The sequence below is a fragment of the Schistocerca nitens genome, chromosome 1 (genome assembly GCF_023898315.1).
Source record: "Schistocerca nitens isolate TAMUIC-IGC-003100 chromosome 1, iqSchNite1.1, whole genome shotgun sequence".
In the NCBI taxonomy this organism is placed as follows: Eukaryota; Metazoa; Arthropoda; class Insecta; order Orthoptera; family Acrididae; genus Schistocerca; species Schistocerca nitens.
The window spans coordinates 948,060,528-948,078,111 of record NC_064614.1 but is presented as its reverse complement, the minus strand read 5'-3'; the positions used below and the strand labels follow the sequence as shown (position 1 = coordinate 948,078,111).

Below are 17,584 nucleotides of genomic sequence, written 5' to 3'. Positions count from 1 at the left end.
TCATGCAACATTAAACAATGAGTTTAAAAAGTGTACACTGCAACTATGAAACATTTCCATGATCACAATGAGGGATTAAGTAGAATGAATTTTCCCTCTGTAACAGAGTGTGTGCTGCTCTGAAACTTTCTGGCAGATTAAAACTGTGTGCCAGACCAAGACTCGACTCGGGACCTTTGCCTTTCATGGGCAAGTGCTCTACAACTGAGCTTACCAAGCACAACTCACAACCCTCCATCATGGAGCACTTGCCTGCAAAAGGGATAGGTCCCTGGTTCAAATCTCGGTCTGGCACACAGTTTTAATCTGGCAGAAAGTTTCATATATTAGGTATTTCACAGAACATAAGGTTTGAGTACCAGACTAACCTGTTACATTACAGGTGTTACGTATCACTTAAGTTTTTAAAGAAGATTAAATCACAATGGCTGCTGGAGGTAGATGCATAAAACAATTCAAAACGGGGCTACCTTCTAGCATGACAAACACTATATGAAACAAGTCAATGTATATGATAAGTCAGTCCCAGAATCATTTTGGAGTATGATATGTGTCAATATGAATGTTTTTGCTCCAGTTAACTATCTGTGAAACCTGCCAACAATAACAAATTATTTAATGTAAATCTGCTGCCTAAATCTCATTATTCATTTTAAGACCAACAACTGTTGTTGTTTGTGCGAACATTAGCCGGCTGGTGTGGCCGAGTGGTTCTAGGTAGTTCAGTCTGAAACCACGCTACCGCTACGGTTGCAAGTTCGAATCCTGCCTCAGGCATGGGTGTGTGTGATGTCCTTAGGTTACTTAGGTTTAAGTATTTCTATGTTCTAGGGGACTGATGACCTCAGATGTTAAGTCTCATAGTGCTCAGAGCCATTTGAACCATTTGTGCTAACATTATCAAAATTCAATATTTCAGAAGCTCCATTCATTCCATATACTTCAGTATAATTTCATGAGATGTATTACATGACTCATTCTGGAGAAACGATCACAATTGTGTTTGTAAAACATACACGTAAGTGTTATTCTAAGTCACTATTGTACGTCAATGAATAGTTTTAAACAAGACTTTAAGTTTCCTGACCTGTTAACACGGTTCCTCAGACGGCATTGTCTTCTTAAAATAACTGTTTATTGCTACCAGATGTTTTGAGAGAACTTTGAATAACTTTACGCAACACTTCCAAAGCAGATTTTCATTTTGTGCTATTTTATTTTTGCTACCTGTATCAATGATGATCATAGTACCCCCCTCGCCATTTTTTTCCACTGGTTCCTTCAAAAGGGCACGGTCACTTTCCTTCCCCATCCTTTCCTAATCTGAGCTTGTACTCCGTCTCGACCTTGTTGTCAACAGGATGTTAAAACACTAATCTCCTCTTCCTCTTCCCATTGAAACTTAACACTAGTGACTGAACATGACAAAATCTCTGTGATGAGTGACTGCATTATGTTTACTTTATGAAAGCACAACCAGGACTAACTCACATAATGAATGTTGGCTGCAGATTCAGTACATGAAATTAACTTGTAATTGCTTAGAGCAGGCTGTGAACAATACGTAAAGGAATTGAAAGAAGACTGACTGATTGTGGCTTTGTGCACAGTGCCTATTTAAAGACTACTGTAAGATTGTTTTAGCAAAATGATGACATATACTAAATTCTCAGTAGTAGCATATCAGGCAGGAAAAGTACAGATAACATACATACATTAGGCAGTGAAGTTACTGTAATTGACAACTGATTGAATAACTTCAAAATAGAACAATTACTATGCACTACTTTTATAAGCGTCAATTTGGATTTTCACTTTTAGACACGAGATCTGAAAAAGCCTACCAAGAATTTTCAGGAAACTCAGATTTTCTAACTGAAATACTTTGTTAACTAACTTGTTATTCTAGTAAAATTACACATTTTTGGGAAGAGTGAAAATTGTTGAAAGGATTACTTTCTAAGATATATGGAGCGTTTATAATGACAATTTTCAGAAATTATGAGCAGTTATTTAGAAAAAAGAAAATGAGAACTTTTAAATAATGTATGTGGACCATAAAACAAACAATTATTAGTGCAGTTTAATTTTGAAGTGTATATGGTTTACATAAATCTTAAATTTTTGATGTTTCTTTAAATAATATGTTTACACTGTTGTTATCACCAACCTGTAAACTATATAGGGTATCCCATTTATCTTGACTGCCCCAAGCAAGTTTCTGTCCAGAAGCATAATAAAAAACCATATTGTAATATAATGTTCCTGTCATCACAAAAAAATGTAAAGCTCGTTGTTTGTTATTTTAATTATATTTTTGTGACTATCAGCTCAAGTGTTAAGAGCCTTATCAAGAGAACACTCTTTGTTACTAAATAAACCTAACCACACGCCTACAACAGCATGAATGCGAGTGTCCTGTACTTACAAAATATTCTCAATTGAAAAAGTAAAGCATGTCACTTTGAAATAATATCAGTACAAATCAATATCACTTCAATTCTTACGCTTTTAGCACATAACTCTCTCCCTCTCTCTGACAATACTGAAGGGCATTCATTCTTGCATTAACAATTAATAACAATTAAGCTCATTTGTCATTCACGATGAAATCACAATTGCTGTACTGCATTTCCATATTAATTTAACAGATTATCACTGTTCACAGATCACTTTTCAATTATACATTAATAGCAATATGTTGCATCATGGAGGTTACTAACTAACAAACACAATGCTGTTTCAACTATTATTTTCGTAGCAAGCCTTTTGCAAATAAACCAAATCACTAAAACACTTTTTCCCTACAATCTGACATAATACCTTCAACTTATAAACATACCTTCTCACAAATTCTTCAGAAAATTCATTCGTTATGTGGCTGCACGTGATCTCTCTGTACGTAACTCAAATGATGACTGCCCACACACTAACTCTGCACATTACCTTCAGCATTGTTGATGTTAAAAAGAAAACAGTGCCACTGCCAGAGAAAAAGCACATTCAGCTTTGAAAATTCCAGAATCCAGCAAAACTAAGGATTACAATATCACTATATCAATGCACCAAAGATAGCACTGATCTTTACAGCAGAGCTTCTGTGTGATCTACACACCCCTTAGGCCTGCCGGCTCTAAGGGGTCTGTGGCCACCTTTGACCAAAACTTATAAAAGAACAAGCAAAATTATTAATCAAAAAATGTAAAAAACAAGCTCATCAATATTATCTTCTGTTAATTTGAAAAATACATGTATGTTTGCATCAAGGGTTCCCAAGCAATGGCTGTGGTTTCCAAGTGGGGACCTGCATGTAGTTTAGTGTTGGTTGGTGCAGCCCCCCTGCTTGACTGTTTGTGCAACACTCTGGGGGTGGTGTGTGCTGGCTCATGGTAATTGATGTGCAGGAAACATTTGCGCATCTTATTCCAAAGTGGCATAAGCTTAGTCGATCATTCAGAGTGCTCGCTGACACGTATGAGGTCTGAGACATCGTTCAATGTTATTTTCCTTTGTGAGTGCACTACCTGTTTCATCATTTGCATTTTGATCAGTTATTTACTTCCAACATGGATCGGTGGGTGAAATCTGGATCAATGAAGAAGCAAGCAGTTTCCCCATCACCTTCACAGCAAGGAAAGTTACCGGTTGAAATTAATGACGAAGGAGGACAGCCAAATAAAGAACAATTACATATGTGCCACAGGCAGATTTATTATGTGAAAATCCTGCAAAAGCTCCACTAGTTGCAATACACTGCAGAAGTGGAATAAGTAAAAAGTGTAAATACGATGAAAGGTATTTAGAAATTGGCTTTACTGAGATAGAGGAAGGTAAACCTCAGTGTGTAATTTGTGGTGAGTTTTCCAGATCGTTCAACTGTTCCATTTAAATTACACTATCATTTTGAGGGTACTCTCCTGGACGTCCAGACTAAAGAGGTTGATTTTACCAAGAGGAAGAGCACAGAATTAGCTGCTTCTCGACACTGAATGAAAACTCGTGCAAAAGCAATTAATGAAAACTCATTTATCGCTTCTTTCTTGGTAAGTTGTCGAGTGGCAAAGACAGGTAAAGCTCATATCATTGTGGAAACTCTCATAAAACCATGTGTTAGTGATGGTTTCTTTCATGCCAGATGAAAAGCCAGTAAAATTTGTACCTTCAGTGCCACTATCAAACAGTACTGTCAAAAGATGGATAGTTGACATGTCAAATGATGTGAAAGAGTCTCTGGTTTCTTGCATACAATACAATTATTTTTTTTTCTCCAAATAGATGATTTTACTTATGTTGCATCATTAGTGATTTTATTGGTTTTTGTCTGTTGAGGATGTTTTGAGGAGGACCTATTATTGTGCAAAGAAGTACCTGCCAATAAAACAGGTGCTGAAATATTCTGTTTGTTGGACAATTTTTTGAAGACCAATGAAATTTCATGGTCTAATTGCTTCAATACATGCACAGATGATGCAAAAGCTATGACAGGCCCAACAGTTGGAGCAATAATTAAAATTAAAGGATTTCAGCAGTAGTCAATTGTGTGCTCCACAGAGATGCTTCAACCATGAAACAAATGCCTACTTCCTTCAAGAAAGTTTTAGATGAATCCACCCAAATTATTAATTACATAAAATCATGGCCGTTGATGTCAAGATTTTTCATAAATCTGTGTGAAGATTTGGGAGACCTTCATCATTCCTTGCTTCCCCATACAGGAGTGAGATGGATTTCACGTGGGAGTACATTCTCTTAATTATATTAAAAACATTTAGAGGTCCTAGCTTTACTTTTAGACCACAATACCAAATACGTAGACCTTATTAAAGATGAAAATTGGCACTGTATACTTGATTATTTGGCAGATATTTTCCCCGAATGAATGAACTGAATATTTTTCTGCAAGAGAAAAGTATAACAATGGTCATTGCCAATGACAAAGTTCGAGCTTCCAAGAGAAAAATCAATTTTTGAGCAGAGAGTTTCGAGGAGGCGGAGATTAAGTGGTTTCCTCTTCGCAACGATGTTTTGAAAGACAAGACATTGGAGCTTAGGAACAATCTGTTTCATGAAATTCTTGAACATCTCAGAAGCTTGACATCATAATTGGAGCATTATTTCCCAACAGCTCAAGGTGAGAAGCACTGGAATACAAATGTGTGGTCAACCCATTTGCTGTATACAACAAACCAAACATTCTATTTTCAAATGAATGAGATTTGTTGACAGAAATTGCCACAGACTCAACCCTGAAATCTACTTTCAACAGTGATCTGGATCTGTTTGGAAAACAAAAAATTCTTACCCCTTACTGAAAAAGCAAAATGATTTCTACTTCCATTTGCCACAACTTACATGTACGAATCTAGATTCTCAAATTATGCTGCCAAGAAAACTAAGTGTTGAAGCTGTCTAGATGCTGAACCAGACATCCCTCTCCAGTTTTCAAGTAGTGAGCCCAACTTTTCAAATTGTGTGAGAAGAAGCACCCTTAACCTTCACATTAAGATTCCACTATTATTTGTACAGACTCATCTCTAATAAATAAGAATGCATTTTGCTTCACTGAGGAGCAGTAAACATTCCCACACTATAACTTTTGTAGGTATTTTGTTTGTGTTTTCTATCAGTTATTTAATATTTAACTGAATTCTGTTACTACTGATATTTTTGTTCTGAAAATTAAAATAATGTCCAGTGAATGTTGCTTTTCTTTGCAATATATTCCCCCACACTCAATTATAAATATGGCCTGCCTAGTGTATTGAACAATGGGAATAAATCAAATAGCAAGTATCTGAATATAGATGCAATTCAGACAAATGGGAACATCATTAATAGTTTCAAGTTGTTTCCATTCATCTTTAAATCAAAAACTCTTGATTCATCATTGGGTTAGTGGAAGAATGGTACTTGCATTAAGAAGTTTTCAGTTCCCATGGGCTTCATACAGAATTTCAGCAGTTACTGTGTTCTTGACTGTGAAGGTCCCGCCACGAATTTTTGCCTAAAAAGGGGTCTGCTGGCTAAAAAGGTTCAGAAGTCCTGCCTTACAGTATCAAGTAAATGTTTAGGTAACAGGGGGACATTAACCAGCAAGATTTCCATTTTTGTAACTTGGTTTGTTATAAAGATATGAAGAGAAGATACACATCATATAATTTAAAAGTACTGAAGTACTGCAGTACAAGTACCTGTACTGTAAATAAGAACACATTATTGCAATTACTATCATGTTAACTCACATTCTCCACAGATAAGCAGCATTTCTATCCACTCTCCATTGATGTACATTGTACTCGCACACATGCCTTCAGCTATAGATGGTTGCTTGAGTGACTGGTGTGCGTTTTTCTCATGTTTCCATTTCTTTACTGAGTGTTCCAGCAAGGGGCCAGTTACTTTATTCCAGATACCTACACTTTGTTCTAGTACAGGGGAGGTGAAGTCAGTTTTCTGCTACATTTTTAATATTGTCTTGTTTACCAGAATGGTACACTGGGATACATATTTCAACTGGTCTTGAGGAGAGGAAGTAGATTATCAAATAAAAAAATATATGGTGCAATACAAAAAAAAGACACACTACTGTTCATATCTTCATAAAAGTATTCTGGAGGACGCAGGCTCCAGTCTCTTTTCAGGTATCATGATTTATGTTTTCCATGGTTTCCTTAAATTACTTCAGGCAAATACAAAAGTCACACCCAACTACCTGTCCCATTCTTCTCGAACTAGATCTGTACTTGTAAGTACATAAACATACATGACTTTTTTTCATACTCTTAAATTGTAATACCATGACATGTTCAGTATCCTTGTAAAAAAAGGTCTGTGGGTGAGTAAAACAACAACAACAATAATAATAACAACTTATTTAGGCTGCTAATATGCAAGATAGTATAAAATATTCTAAAACAGTTACTTCATGTAAAATATAGTGCTCTTTGGTGGAATAAAATGAAACAGATAAAATGCAAAAAGTGGTTATATTCATTTTTTAAAGCTGTTAACTGACATAAAAGAGTAGTTACTTGAGAGAGCTTTTAATGAATACAGTTCCAAAAGGATAATGTACAAGGAAAACCGTGTATCTTATGACTGACAGCTGCCCATAGCTCAGTAGTCGCTGATGTTATCAATCAGTTGGAACTGAAAGAAACTCTGTTGATTCTTTGTCTTACAGCACATATTTCTTTGTTAGATGTCTTTCTTCTCTGTAAAAAATATGTAAAAACATATATTATGAAACTGGAAATAAGTTAAACCACTATAAAAATTATGACTGAGTACAGACAAAGTTGCATTCATCATCAAACAGTGTGAGAGGTAGCATAGCATGGGCTCTTTGATTGAGATCCTTCACCTAGTGTTTCAGTTTTGAAAACAACATTTTAATGATGACTGTTTACAACATACTCACTGATGAGTCAAAACATTATGACCACTTGTTTAATAGTGTGTTGGTCCACCTTTGGAATGCAATACAGCAGTGATTGTGCATGTTACTGTAATAAAACTGGTTATGGTGAGATAAATGTATTAATCAATCTTGAGTCATACGAAGTGAACAATACCGCACCAAAGACATAAAAAGTAAAAATCCACTACTGCATAGCTATATGAAAATGTTTAAATGTTAACATTTATAAATACTTAATGTAATTACAGTGACGATCATGGACTTCTCAAAAAAGGTTGACAATTAAGTGTAATTTATTTATGAAATGTATGTTTCTAAGATTGTTTTGCATAAATAGATTGGTATGTGATAGTAATTTCCTTGCTACATGTCATTAGAGGTAAATCTTTGTTCTTTTGAGAGCAGCTGGTTGTACAAGTTAGAAGTGCAAGGATGGGGAACAAGTTAGGTATGTTTTATAGATTTGTATTGTGAAGTGAAATGACTGGAAATATATGTGTAATTCTGCAGAAAGTCCACCCCATTTACATTATTACTGAAACATCAACCCATTCATCCTCTAGACGATTATAGAAAGGTAGACCACATAAAGGAAATGCAGAACTGGTTATTTAAATTCGGATGTCCCTGTCACTTGCTGCAGTGTGTCACTATCTCAGCGTGGCAAGTCCTGTGCAAATGTGACCAGCCACCCAAATTACTGAGTAACTCCAAACATTAATAAATCAACTTTGGGCAACAAGAGGGCGGGGACAGTCAGAGTATGGGGTCTTTTGTAGGTTTCTGGAGGCATGTGGGATCAGATACCTACAGACAGGTTATGAGGTTTCTGTAAATTACTCACCTCAAATGAACCACTGTTGCATGATTCTGGTCTTATGAATGGACAGTTACCCTGCTGGAAGATGCCATCACTGTCGGAAAAGACATCAGGCATGAAGGCATACAGGTGGTCTGCAATAATATTAAAGTAGTCCACAGTTGTTATGATGCCTTCAATTATTACTACAGATCCAATGTAAGTCCATGTGAATGTCCCCCATAGCATAACAGTGCATCTACTGATCTGTATCTGTGATGTACTGGATGTTTCAAGCAGCAACTTACCTGTATGCCCACTTATCCAGGCATAACCATCAACCTGATGTAGCAAGAAATACAAATCCCACCAGCTTTGATCCATGGTCCACTGTCAATGATCCCATATCCACTTCAATGCAAGTTGCTAATGTCTTTAGTTCAAGCACTGCCTATCCTGCTTTATGGAACAGGCAAGCTTCCAAGCTCCATATTCTGTGATGAAGTATGGATGTCCAACACCTGGTTGCCCACTTGTGATTTCAGCATCCTTCAATCAATTTCCATAGATAGTGATGACAATAGCACACAATCAGCTTCACCATTTCTGAGATTCTTGTTCTCAGGTTTCAGGCTATAATAGTCTGCCCTTTTGTCAAAGTCGTTTATGTCAGAGGATTTCTCAATTTGTGGCCTGTATTGTTACCTGAATGATTCCCCATTCATCTCTGCTTCATTTACATACTTTCCTTCTTACATAACATACCTGCAGAGCCAAGCAGCATTCAGTCTCACAACGGCATTGGTCATAATGTTGTACCTCATTAGAGTATGTTGGCTGCATAGGAAATCCAAATCAGGTGCCATTCTTAGCAGAAATTCCCTCTACCTAACTTACATATTTTCTTCCAGCTTCTCTTTTACACTATGTGTGTTTAACTCACTACTGATAACATTTCTGATTTTGTTTATTCTTTTACGTTCTTTGACACTTTTTAGAAACCTCATCCCCATATTGTGGATATGCACTTCTTGTTACTTGCTCATCATCCATAATACAAAGGTGTTGGTATGGCAAAAGCCTTTTAAAACTTTTATCTTGAATGTTCCATATTTGTACATGAACTATCTAAATGATATTTCATAAGTAATGGAACAGCAACCACTCACCTATGCCAGACTGATGTGTGAAGCATAAGCTGCATAATAATTTTATTGTCATTCGGCCATTACAGCAATAGACAACGTCATATACATACTAAAATACAATTAATAGTGTGGTGTCACAGCCAGACACCACACGTGCTAGGTGGTAGCTTAAATCGGCCGCGGTCCTGTAGTACATGTCGGACCCGCGTGTCGCCACTGTGTGATCGCAAACCTAGCGCCACCACAAGGCAGGTCTCGAGAGACTGACTCGAACTCAGCCCAGTTGTACGGATGACAGAGCTAGCGACTAGACGTACGAAGCCTTTCTCTCTCATTAGCCGAGAGACAGAATAGCCTTCAGCTAAGTTAATGGCTACGAACTAGCAAGGCGCCATTAGCCTTACAGTGATTGTAATTAAAGTCTCCTTTGTGCGATGTACCACAATGATTGATTAAAGATAAGTATTATACCAGCTACGTACTTTTCTTCATAGCATTAATTACGTATCCTGTTCCAGTACTTCACGCCCGTCTGCGTTAGTCTAGCGTGCCTTTTAAGCCACCTCTATCTACAAGGTGTGGCCCAGCTGCCGACACATCAAATAGTTTGAAAGAAACACAGGTTTCTTGTTAACATTATAGTATTACATTACAGTTGATAAATTCTCTTATGTCATAGAATGGGTGGAGGACTAGCCAGTCATGAATTGTTTGTTTGAATAATTGTTCAGGTAATTCTTGAACAGATTGAGGAAGTTTATTAAATAATTTGTACCCCATGATTTCGTAGCTGTTGAGTGACTTTGACAACCTGTGGTAAGGAATATAGAGGCACCTATTCCTTCTTGTATTGTGGCTGTGTACATTTTCTCTGGTTTTTGTTTCTGGTAATTTCTTCTTCGTATAAATTAGAACATAGTATATGTACAAGTTTATAACAGTCATGATTTTCTGTTCACAGAACAATGGTTTACAGTGTGCCTTATATGCAGAACCAGTAATTACCCTAATAGCTTTTTTTTGCAGTATTAATATGTCATGTACACAGCTAGAGTTCCCCCACAAAATAATTCCATATGTTATTATACTCTGAAAGAATGAAAAATAGGATATTCTAACATATTTTTCAGGAACACAATCCATAAGTCACCTTAACAGGTAAATAACTCTAGACAATTTACCACTAATATATTGTACATGTTGACCCCAAGATAATTTATCATCAATGTATACCCCCAAAAATTTGACATAACTTGGATCATCTGACAGAAGCTTGTCTCTAAGACTACAGACCACCTGCTGTGTTTTGTTTTCATTCAGCAGGAATCCATTTGCCTTGAACCAATAGGATGCTTGGTCAATTGTCTTTGCTGCACAAGTTTTAAGGCTATTGAAATCCTCACTAGCATTAAGAAATGTTGTATCATCTGCATACAACACAGTGGTGGACTTGATAAATGACGGCAGATCATTTATCATTATCAGGAACAAAAAGGGGCCCAGCACAGATCCCTGCGGAACACCTACCTTGACTTGCTCTATACTCGACATTTCTCTCCCTACACAAACAACTTGCTTACGATTCTGAAGATATGATTTTATTAATTTAAGGCTGTTATGTCTAGACACATGTAACAGAAAACAGTATTCACACTACATTTCGAGCTCTTGCGCTTTTTTTTTAACAAAACACATATTTATCCACACAACCAAATAAACACACAAATGCATATTCCTGAACCAAATAAACACACAAATGCATACTCCTGCAGTCACAATGAGACTGATTATTCATTATCGATTATTGAGAGCAGTTGGCTAGGCTGATGGAGTTGGGGAGTGTGTAGGAAAGGACATATGGGGTAGCGAGATAGTGTGAGGCATGTCTTTGACAGATCACACAGCACTTGCAAAACAAGATGAAAGGATTTTACAGTGTAGAGCAGACAAGAGGTACTGGTTTTCAACTATCATTAACTTGAAAGCCAATCCAGATCTTATCATCCTTTCTGCAGACAATGGCTTCACCACACTGGTCAGGGTCATAGTGACTATGTTGCTGAGGGGCTCTGTCAATGTTCTGACACCTCTGCATACAAATGTTAGACCTCAGAAGTCCAACATGACCTCCAGCACCTCCTCATGGTCTTAGATCCATTCCAAATCTTAATACCTTAACCTATCTCCCTCTTCACACCAGCAACCTCCCACTCTCCTGCCTTTTACCTACTTCCCAATCTCAACAAATCTAGCCCCACACTGCCTTTCCCAAGTTCCTGTCTTGTTATCACCAGACTCCTTGTTGATCAGTTGGAATGCAATGTAATTATACACCAACATCCCCCCATACCAAAGGTCTTGTGGCCATGAAACACTACCTCTCCCAAGGCCCTCCTGATACCAATCACCACCTCTTTCCTAATCTTCCCAACCAACCACATTCACTCTCACAATTATTTCACTTTCAAAGTCTAAATCTGCAATAAATCCATGGTACTCCCTTTTGTACTCACAGGAAGACTTATTAGAGTTTAATGTCCTGTTGACAGCAAGGTCATTAGAGATAGAGGATAAGCTTGGATCATGGTGGGATGGGGAAAGAAATTGATTGTGCTCTTTACAAAGAAACCATCCTGGCATTTGCCTAGAGTCATTTACAGAAATCATGGAAAACCTAAATCTGGATAACCAATGGGATTTTTAACCATTGTTGTCTTGAATGTGAGTTCAGTGTGATAACAACTGTACCACCTCACTTGGTTTGTTTATTGCTGTCACCAATTCCATGTCAAATAGTTCTCTCTTACAGCCTCACCACCCATGGAAGCTGCACTTGGATATCAGAAGTCTCAAAATATACCAATAACCTCACCAGAGCCTTTACTAATGGGTAGTATCCTATTCAGCTATTCCACAAACTGATCTCTCATGCCATCTCCTCCTCTGACACCAGTAAAGTTGTTAGCAAGCCACCAGCCAGCACTCCTCAACATTTTCATCCAGTATTGCCCAGGTCTTGAAAAAACTCGACAATATCCTTCACTAGAGCTTTGAGTATCTTTTGTCATCACCTTAATTGATGCGTATCATACCCAAAAGCTGTAGTGATACATCCCATTCCCTGAATGAGAGGTATCATGTCCTTAAATACACATGTCAGAGAAAAGATGTTTGTGACAGAGTAGTCGATAAGTGATGAGCACCCCAGAGTTGGGAGCTGTTTTAAATCACAGGTGCTGATACGAGAGTCGATGATCCAGTGACTTTATGGAAGTGGATAGTAATCAGATGACCCTGCCTGCTGAACTGGAGATAAGAGTTCCATGGAGTGGGCGTGCAGAGCAAAGCTCTCCATGAAATATAAGAATGCAAAGTCAAAGATAATAAATGTATTGTAATTGTTAGTTATCAAGTTGAATATCAGATCTGTTATGTATGTAGTACAGAAAGGCAATACACAACTTAGTAGCTGTCCTTATTTATCATGTATTGAGTTGTAATTCATGAGATGAAGATAATTTTCAGCAGCTCTATCTGCAGCCCATACGCAGGCTAAGTCAGAGCCAAGTTGGAGGAAGAAGTACATGGATTCAGAGCACAGACTAGCTGGACCCAGATTAATAATACTTAATGGTGACCGAATATTCAGTAAGTGATATTCACTGTATATAAAAGGAGTGTTCAGGTGGCAATTTATTTAGGTATTCTGTGCATGAGGTGAAATATAACAAACCATCACACAGCCTAAACCTACCTGAAACACTTCAGAGACTAATCACATCATTTAAGGTTGTGTTCTGCCACTCACCCAACTTATAGAATTTCCTTGTCCATCCTTATTCCAACCCTGCTCCCAATCCTGTACCCAATGGGTCATTTCCTTATGGTTGGCCCATGAGCTGGGCTTGTCCCATGCATCCATGCATCACTCCTACTGCAGTCTAGTCACAGGAATCTCCTACCCAATAAACGATAGGTCTTCCTAAGGCAGGACTCTGTGGAAAAGCAGCCATATTATATATCAGCTATGTTGCAATTCCTGTACAGCATTCTATGTTGGCACAAGTGACCAACTATCTACTCTACTGATTGAAACCAAGAACTTGACCACCCAGTTGCTGGACATGCTGTGCATCACAATGCAAATTACTTAAACAGCTGCTGCACTATAGGGACCATTTGGATACTCCCTTCAAAGAAAATTTCTTCTGGGGATTGTCTCTCCAGTAAATGCTGCACTCACGCAATCCCCCTTTCCTAAACCTCTGCTAACCCACTGCTTCATCTCATCTTTTCCCTTTTCTCTTAAATCCACACCATTCCTTCATTGTCCACATTGTGTACTGTCTTCTTCCAACACTCTTCTTCCCCTCTCCCTTTTGTGGTTATTAAATCTTGTCCCCTCCCTCTCTCTTCCTCCTTTTCCTCCTCTCTCTATTTCTCTACTCCTCTCAGTGTCTACCTCTTCACCACCATCTTCCTTCCTTACCTTCCCTCTATTCTTTTCTCCATCTCTACCCTCTGAACTCCTATTGTCTTATTGTGTAGCTACTGAGTCATATGTCAAAAGACCTGCCTCGCACTGTACAGCTACCTACTACTTCCCTTATGTATCTTTTGCTATCCCTCCCCAGCTCCATCAGCCCAGATAACTGCTCTCACTAACTGATAATCAATAATCAGATTTGCTGCATCTGCAAGAGTGTGCATTTGGTTTTCTGTGTGGTTGTGTGTGTGAATGTGTGTAATTTTGCTAGAAAAAGAACAGAGCTTGAAACTTAGTGTGAATAATATTTTCTGTTACATGTGTCCGTGTAACTTTTCTGTTACATCCATCTGTGCACTACACATAAGTCCGCTATAGATGAGTGGTTGCCTTTCCCTTATTTTATGTGTTGTTCCATTCCGAATTTCCATTACTGTTAAACTATAAGTGATTAGGAAAATGCTTCAATTATCTCCCATGATTGTGATTTATGGTATGCAATTATTGCACTTCATGTGTCTTTATCAGTATGTAGTACCTACAGAAGATTAATACCAATGGTATTTGCAAAGATAACCTATGAAGTAATAATTTCAAGAAACATATTCTATTAGAAAGGCTCTTTCACTAGAAAATTGTAAGTTTACTTTCTTCATTCTACATAATCCTCTCCATTATTTAAGGATTTGTCATATCAGTCCATGAACTTTAGAGTTTTTGTGTCTTAATTCACAATTGCTAGTCCATTATGCAAGTTGTACATGGTATTCTTTCATCTTGGAATTATTGTCAAAACTAGCTGCATCCTACAGTGTTATATGCAGTTAAAACATTTATTTATTACAAAAATGCCCAAGTATGTATTTATTCGAATCTTCTATTAGCCATCTCCTATTCCCCCTCTCTCTGCCCATCTCAAACTTACCTATCTCCGTCTGCCCATCTCCTCTCATCCCTTATCTCTCCACGTTATCATTCCCACCTCAGTAGGAGGCTGGTGGTTTTCACATCCACAGTATTTCTTTCCAAACCAAAACTAACCTGTCTTTTCCAAGTTTGGCTGAAATTCTTCCAGGAGTTTAGGATGAGCTCTTTGCCTGTGGCTATGCCTGCATATGCACATGTCAAGTATACATGATACGTATTTGTACACATATTTCACCTGCATCTCTAGCAAGTTTCACCCTGCACTTTCATTTCATACAGCTCAATGTTCATGACATCGTATCTTTTGAACTGTGTGTCATACAATGATACAAATTTGCTGTTACATTTAGTGGTGTATGGGGCTACAGTATAGAAATATTTTGCAAATTACGTTAGTAGTAAAGAAGTAATAAATTAAAACGTCATGCATGATGCAGCAGTTTTTCATGCATATAAGTATTTGACATCATATCTCCTGAACTGTGTGTCGTGCAATGATATATTTTTATAGTTACATTCAGTGACATATGTGGATACTGTCTGTGAAATGTGTTGGAGTTAGAGTTAGAAGCAAGGAAATAATAAATTTAAATGTTGTACATGATATGGCAGTTTTTCACTCATCTCAGTGTTTAATGGTATATGTGAACACTTTCTGCAAAATGTATGGTGAATACAATTAGTAGTAAGGAAGTAATAAATGAAACCTTCATGTGGCAGTTTTACTCTATGAACAGCAAAATTGTAGTAAGCAATCAACCTTTTTCCTTTCATCATTTTGTGGAGTTGTCTGTACGAGAAAAATTCCTCTCATTCTCAAATAATAGATGAATGAAATGTGGGTATTCATGCATTACAGGCACTCCACCCCTTTGATAGGTAGGTATACATGAATTAGCATAGGTGTTAATTCAGGGTATAAGCTATCTCCATTCCAAATTTCATCCAAATCAATCGAACTTTTTCAGTGTGAATGGCTAACAAACGTACTAACACTCAAACACTCACAAGCTTTTGCATTTATAATACACTTTAAGGAGGAGGCAGGAAAAAAAAAGAGAAAAAAAGCCACACCACAAAGGAATTATCTGAATGAGACAGAAATTCATAGATGTGCTGTACGTGTACATACGAACAGATGATTATAATTTCAAAAAAATTGGATTTATTCAAAAGAAAGAGCTTCACAAATTGAGCAAGTCAGTAATGAGTTGGTGCCCTTCTCGCCCTTATGCAAGCAGTTATTCAGATTGGCATTATTGATAAAATTGTTGGATATCCTTCTGAGGGATATTTTGCAAATTATGTCCAGTTAGTGCATTAGATCATCAGAATCACAAGATGGTTGTGGGCTGTGCCCAAAATGCTCCAAATATTCTCAACTGGGGAGAGATCTGGCAACTTCGCTAGGTAATGTAGGATTTGGCAAGCACAAAGACAAGTAATAGCAACTCTCGCCACATGAAGGTGGGCACTACCTTGCTGAAGTGCACACCCAGGATGGCTTGCTATGAAAGGCAACAAAGTGAGGTGTAGAATATCATTGACATGGCACTGTGCTATAAGGGGGCTATGGATGATAACCAAAGGGGTCTTGCTATGAAGTGAAATGGCATGCCAGACCATCAGCCCTGGTTGTCGGGTTGTATGGCAGACAACAGTCACGTTGGTAGCCCACCGCTCACTAGGGTGTCTATAGACACATCTTCAGCCTGGAATCTAATTGCCTGGAGTAGAATTTTCTTCCGTGATGAGTCCCATTTCCAACTGAGCCCCAATGACCAGTGATGACATATCTGGAGATGCCCTGGACAGTGGTGGGATCTGACTGTCACCCACAATATGACCCGATAACCAGGAGTGATGGTCTGGGGTGCCATTTCTTTTCATAACAGGACCCCTTTGGTTGTAATCTATGGCACCCTTACAGCATAGCAGTGTGTTGACAATATTCTATGTTGCCCTTCATTGCAAGCCATCCTGGGCTTACATTTCAGCAAGATAATGCCTGCCTACACACGGAGAGAGTTTCTACTGCTTGCCGAACTCTGCCTTGGCCAATATGGTTCACTCAAAAACTGAGAATGTTTGGGGCATTAAGGGCAGGGCCCTCCAACTATCTCAGTATTTTGATTATCTAATGCACCAATTGGATATCCCTCAGGAGGACATCCAACAACTCTATCAAACAATGCCAAGCTGAATAAGTGCTTGGATAAGGGCCTGAGGTGGACCAAGATGTTACTGGCTTGCTCAGTTTGAGAAGCTTTTTCCTCAAATAAATCATCCAATTTTTCTGATATTATAATCATTTGTTTATTTGCACTCATACATCACATCCATCAATTTTTGTTCCTATTGAATAATTCCTTCATAGTGCAGTTTTTTCCCCTCTTAGAGAGTATATAAAAGATGTTTCCCAAGCAACAACAATTTCACTAAGCAAAGAACAAGTTGTATTCAGGAAAGAAATGAACAAATTTTTTAGGGTCGATTCCTAACCATTGAGCAGGCATGTCTTTTTTCATAGCAGTAGCAGGTTATGGCATACTTTATACACGAGTAAAGAATAGCTGTTTTTATGTTAAAAAGGTAAAGATGTATGAACAAAATATCAGTTTAATTAAACAATAAAATAAACTTACATTATGTGAACTAAAACTCTGTTTAATTAAACAATAATAAAATAAACTTTCATTACATCAATCTGTTGCTGTGTGCAAGTGTTACCCAATGGTAATGACTGACACGAAGCAATAAACAGTGCAGTTGCATCAGATCTCGGCAAGCCCCTTATTCATTTA

The 17,584-nt window shown here is 37.7% G+C and overlaps 1 protein-coding gene across 5 annotated transcripts in view; it reads right to left on the bottom strand.

The window, feature by feature from the left end:
• Nucleotides 1–6,967: 6,967 nt before the first annotated feature.
• The window catches only part of LOC126237400 (uncharacterized), a 192,283-nt gene continuing 181,666 nt past the window's right edge, over nucleotides 6,968–17,584 (bottom strand). For 3 of the 5 annotated variants that reach the window (XM_049947513.1, XM_049947495.1, XM_049947504.1), the window contains 2 exons: nucleotides 8,265–8,374; nucleotides 6,968–7,214 (listed from right to left, as the gene is read on the bottom strand). In XM_049947513.1, coding sequence (XP_049803470.1) covers nucleotides 7,140–7,214; nucleotides 8,265–8,374 — 185 coding nt within the window. In that variant the 3' untranslated portion in view covers nucleotides 6,968–7,139. The remainder of the gene's footprint in view (nucleotides 7,215–8,264; nucleotides 8,375–17,584) is intronic. The other 2 variants (XM_049947522.1, XM_049947529.1) reach the window with 1 other exon arrangement.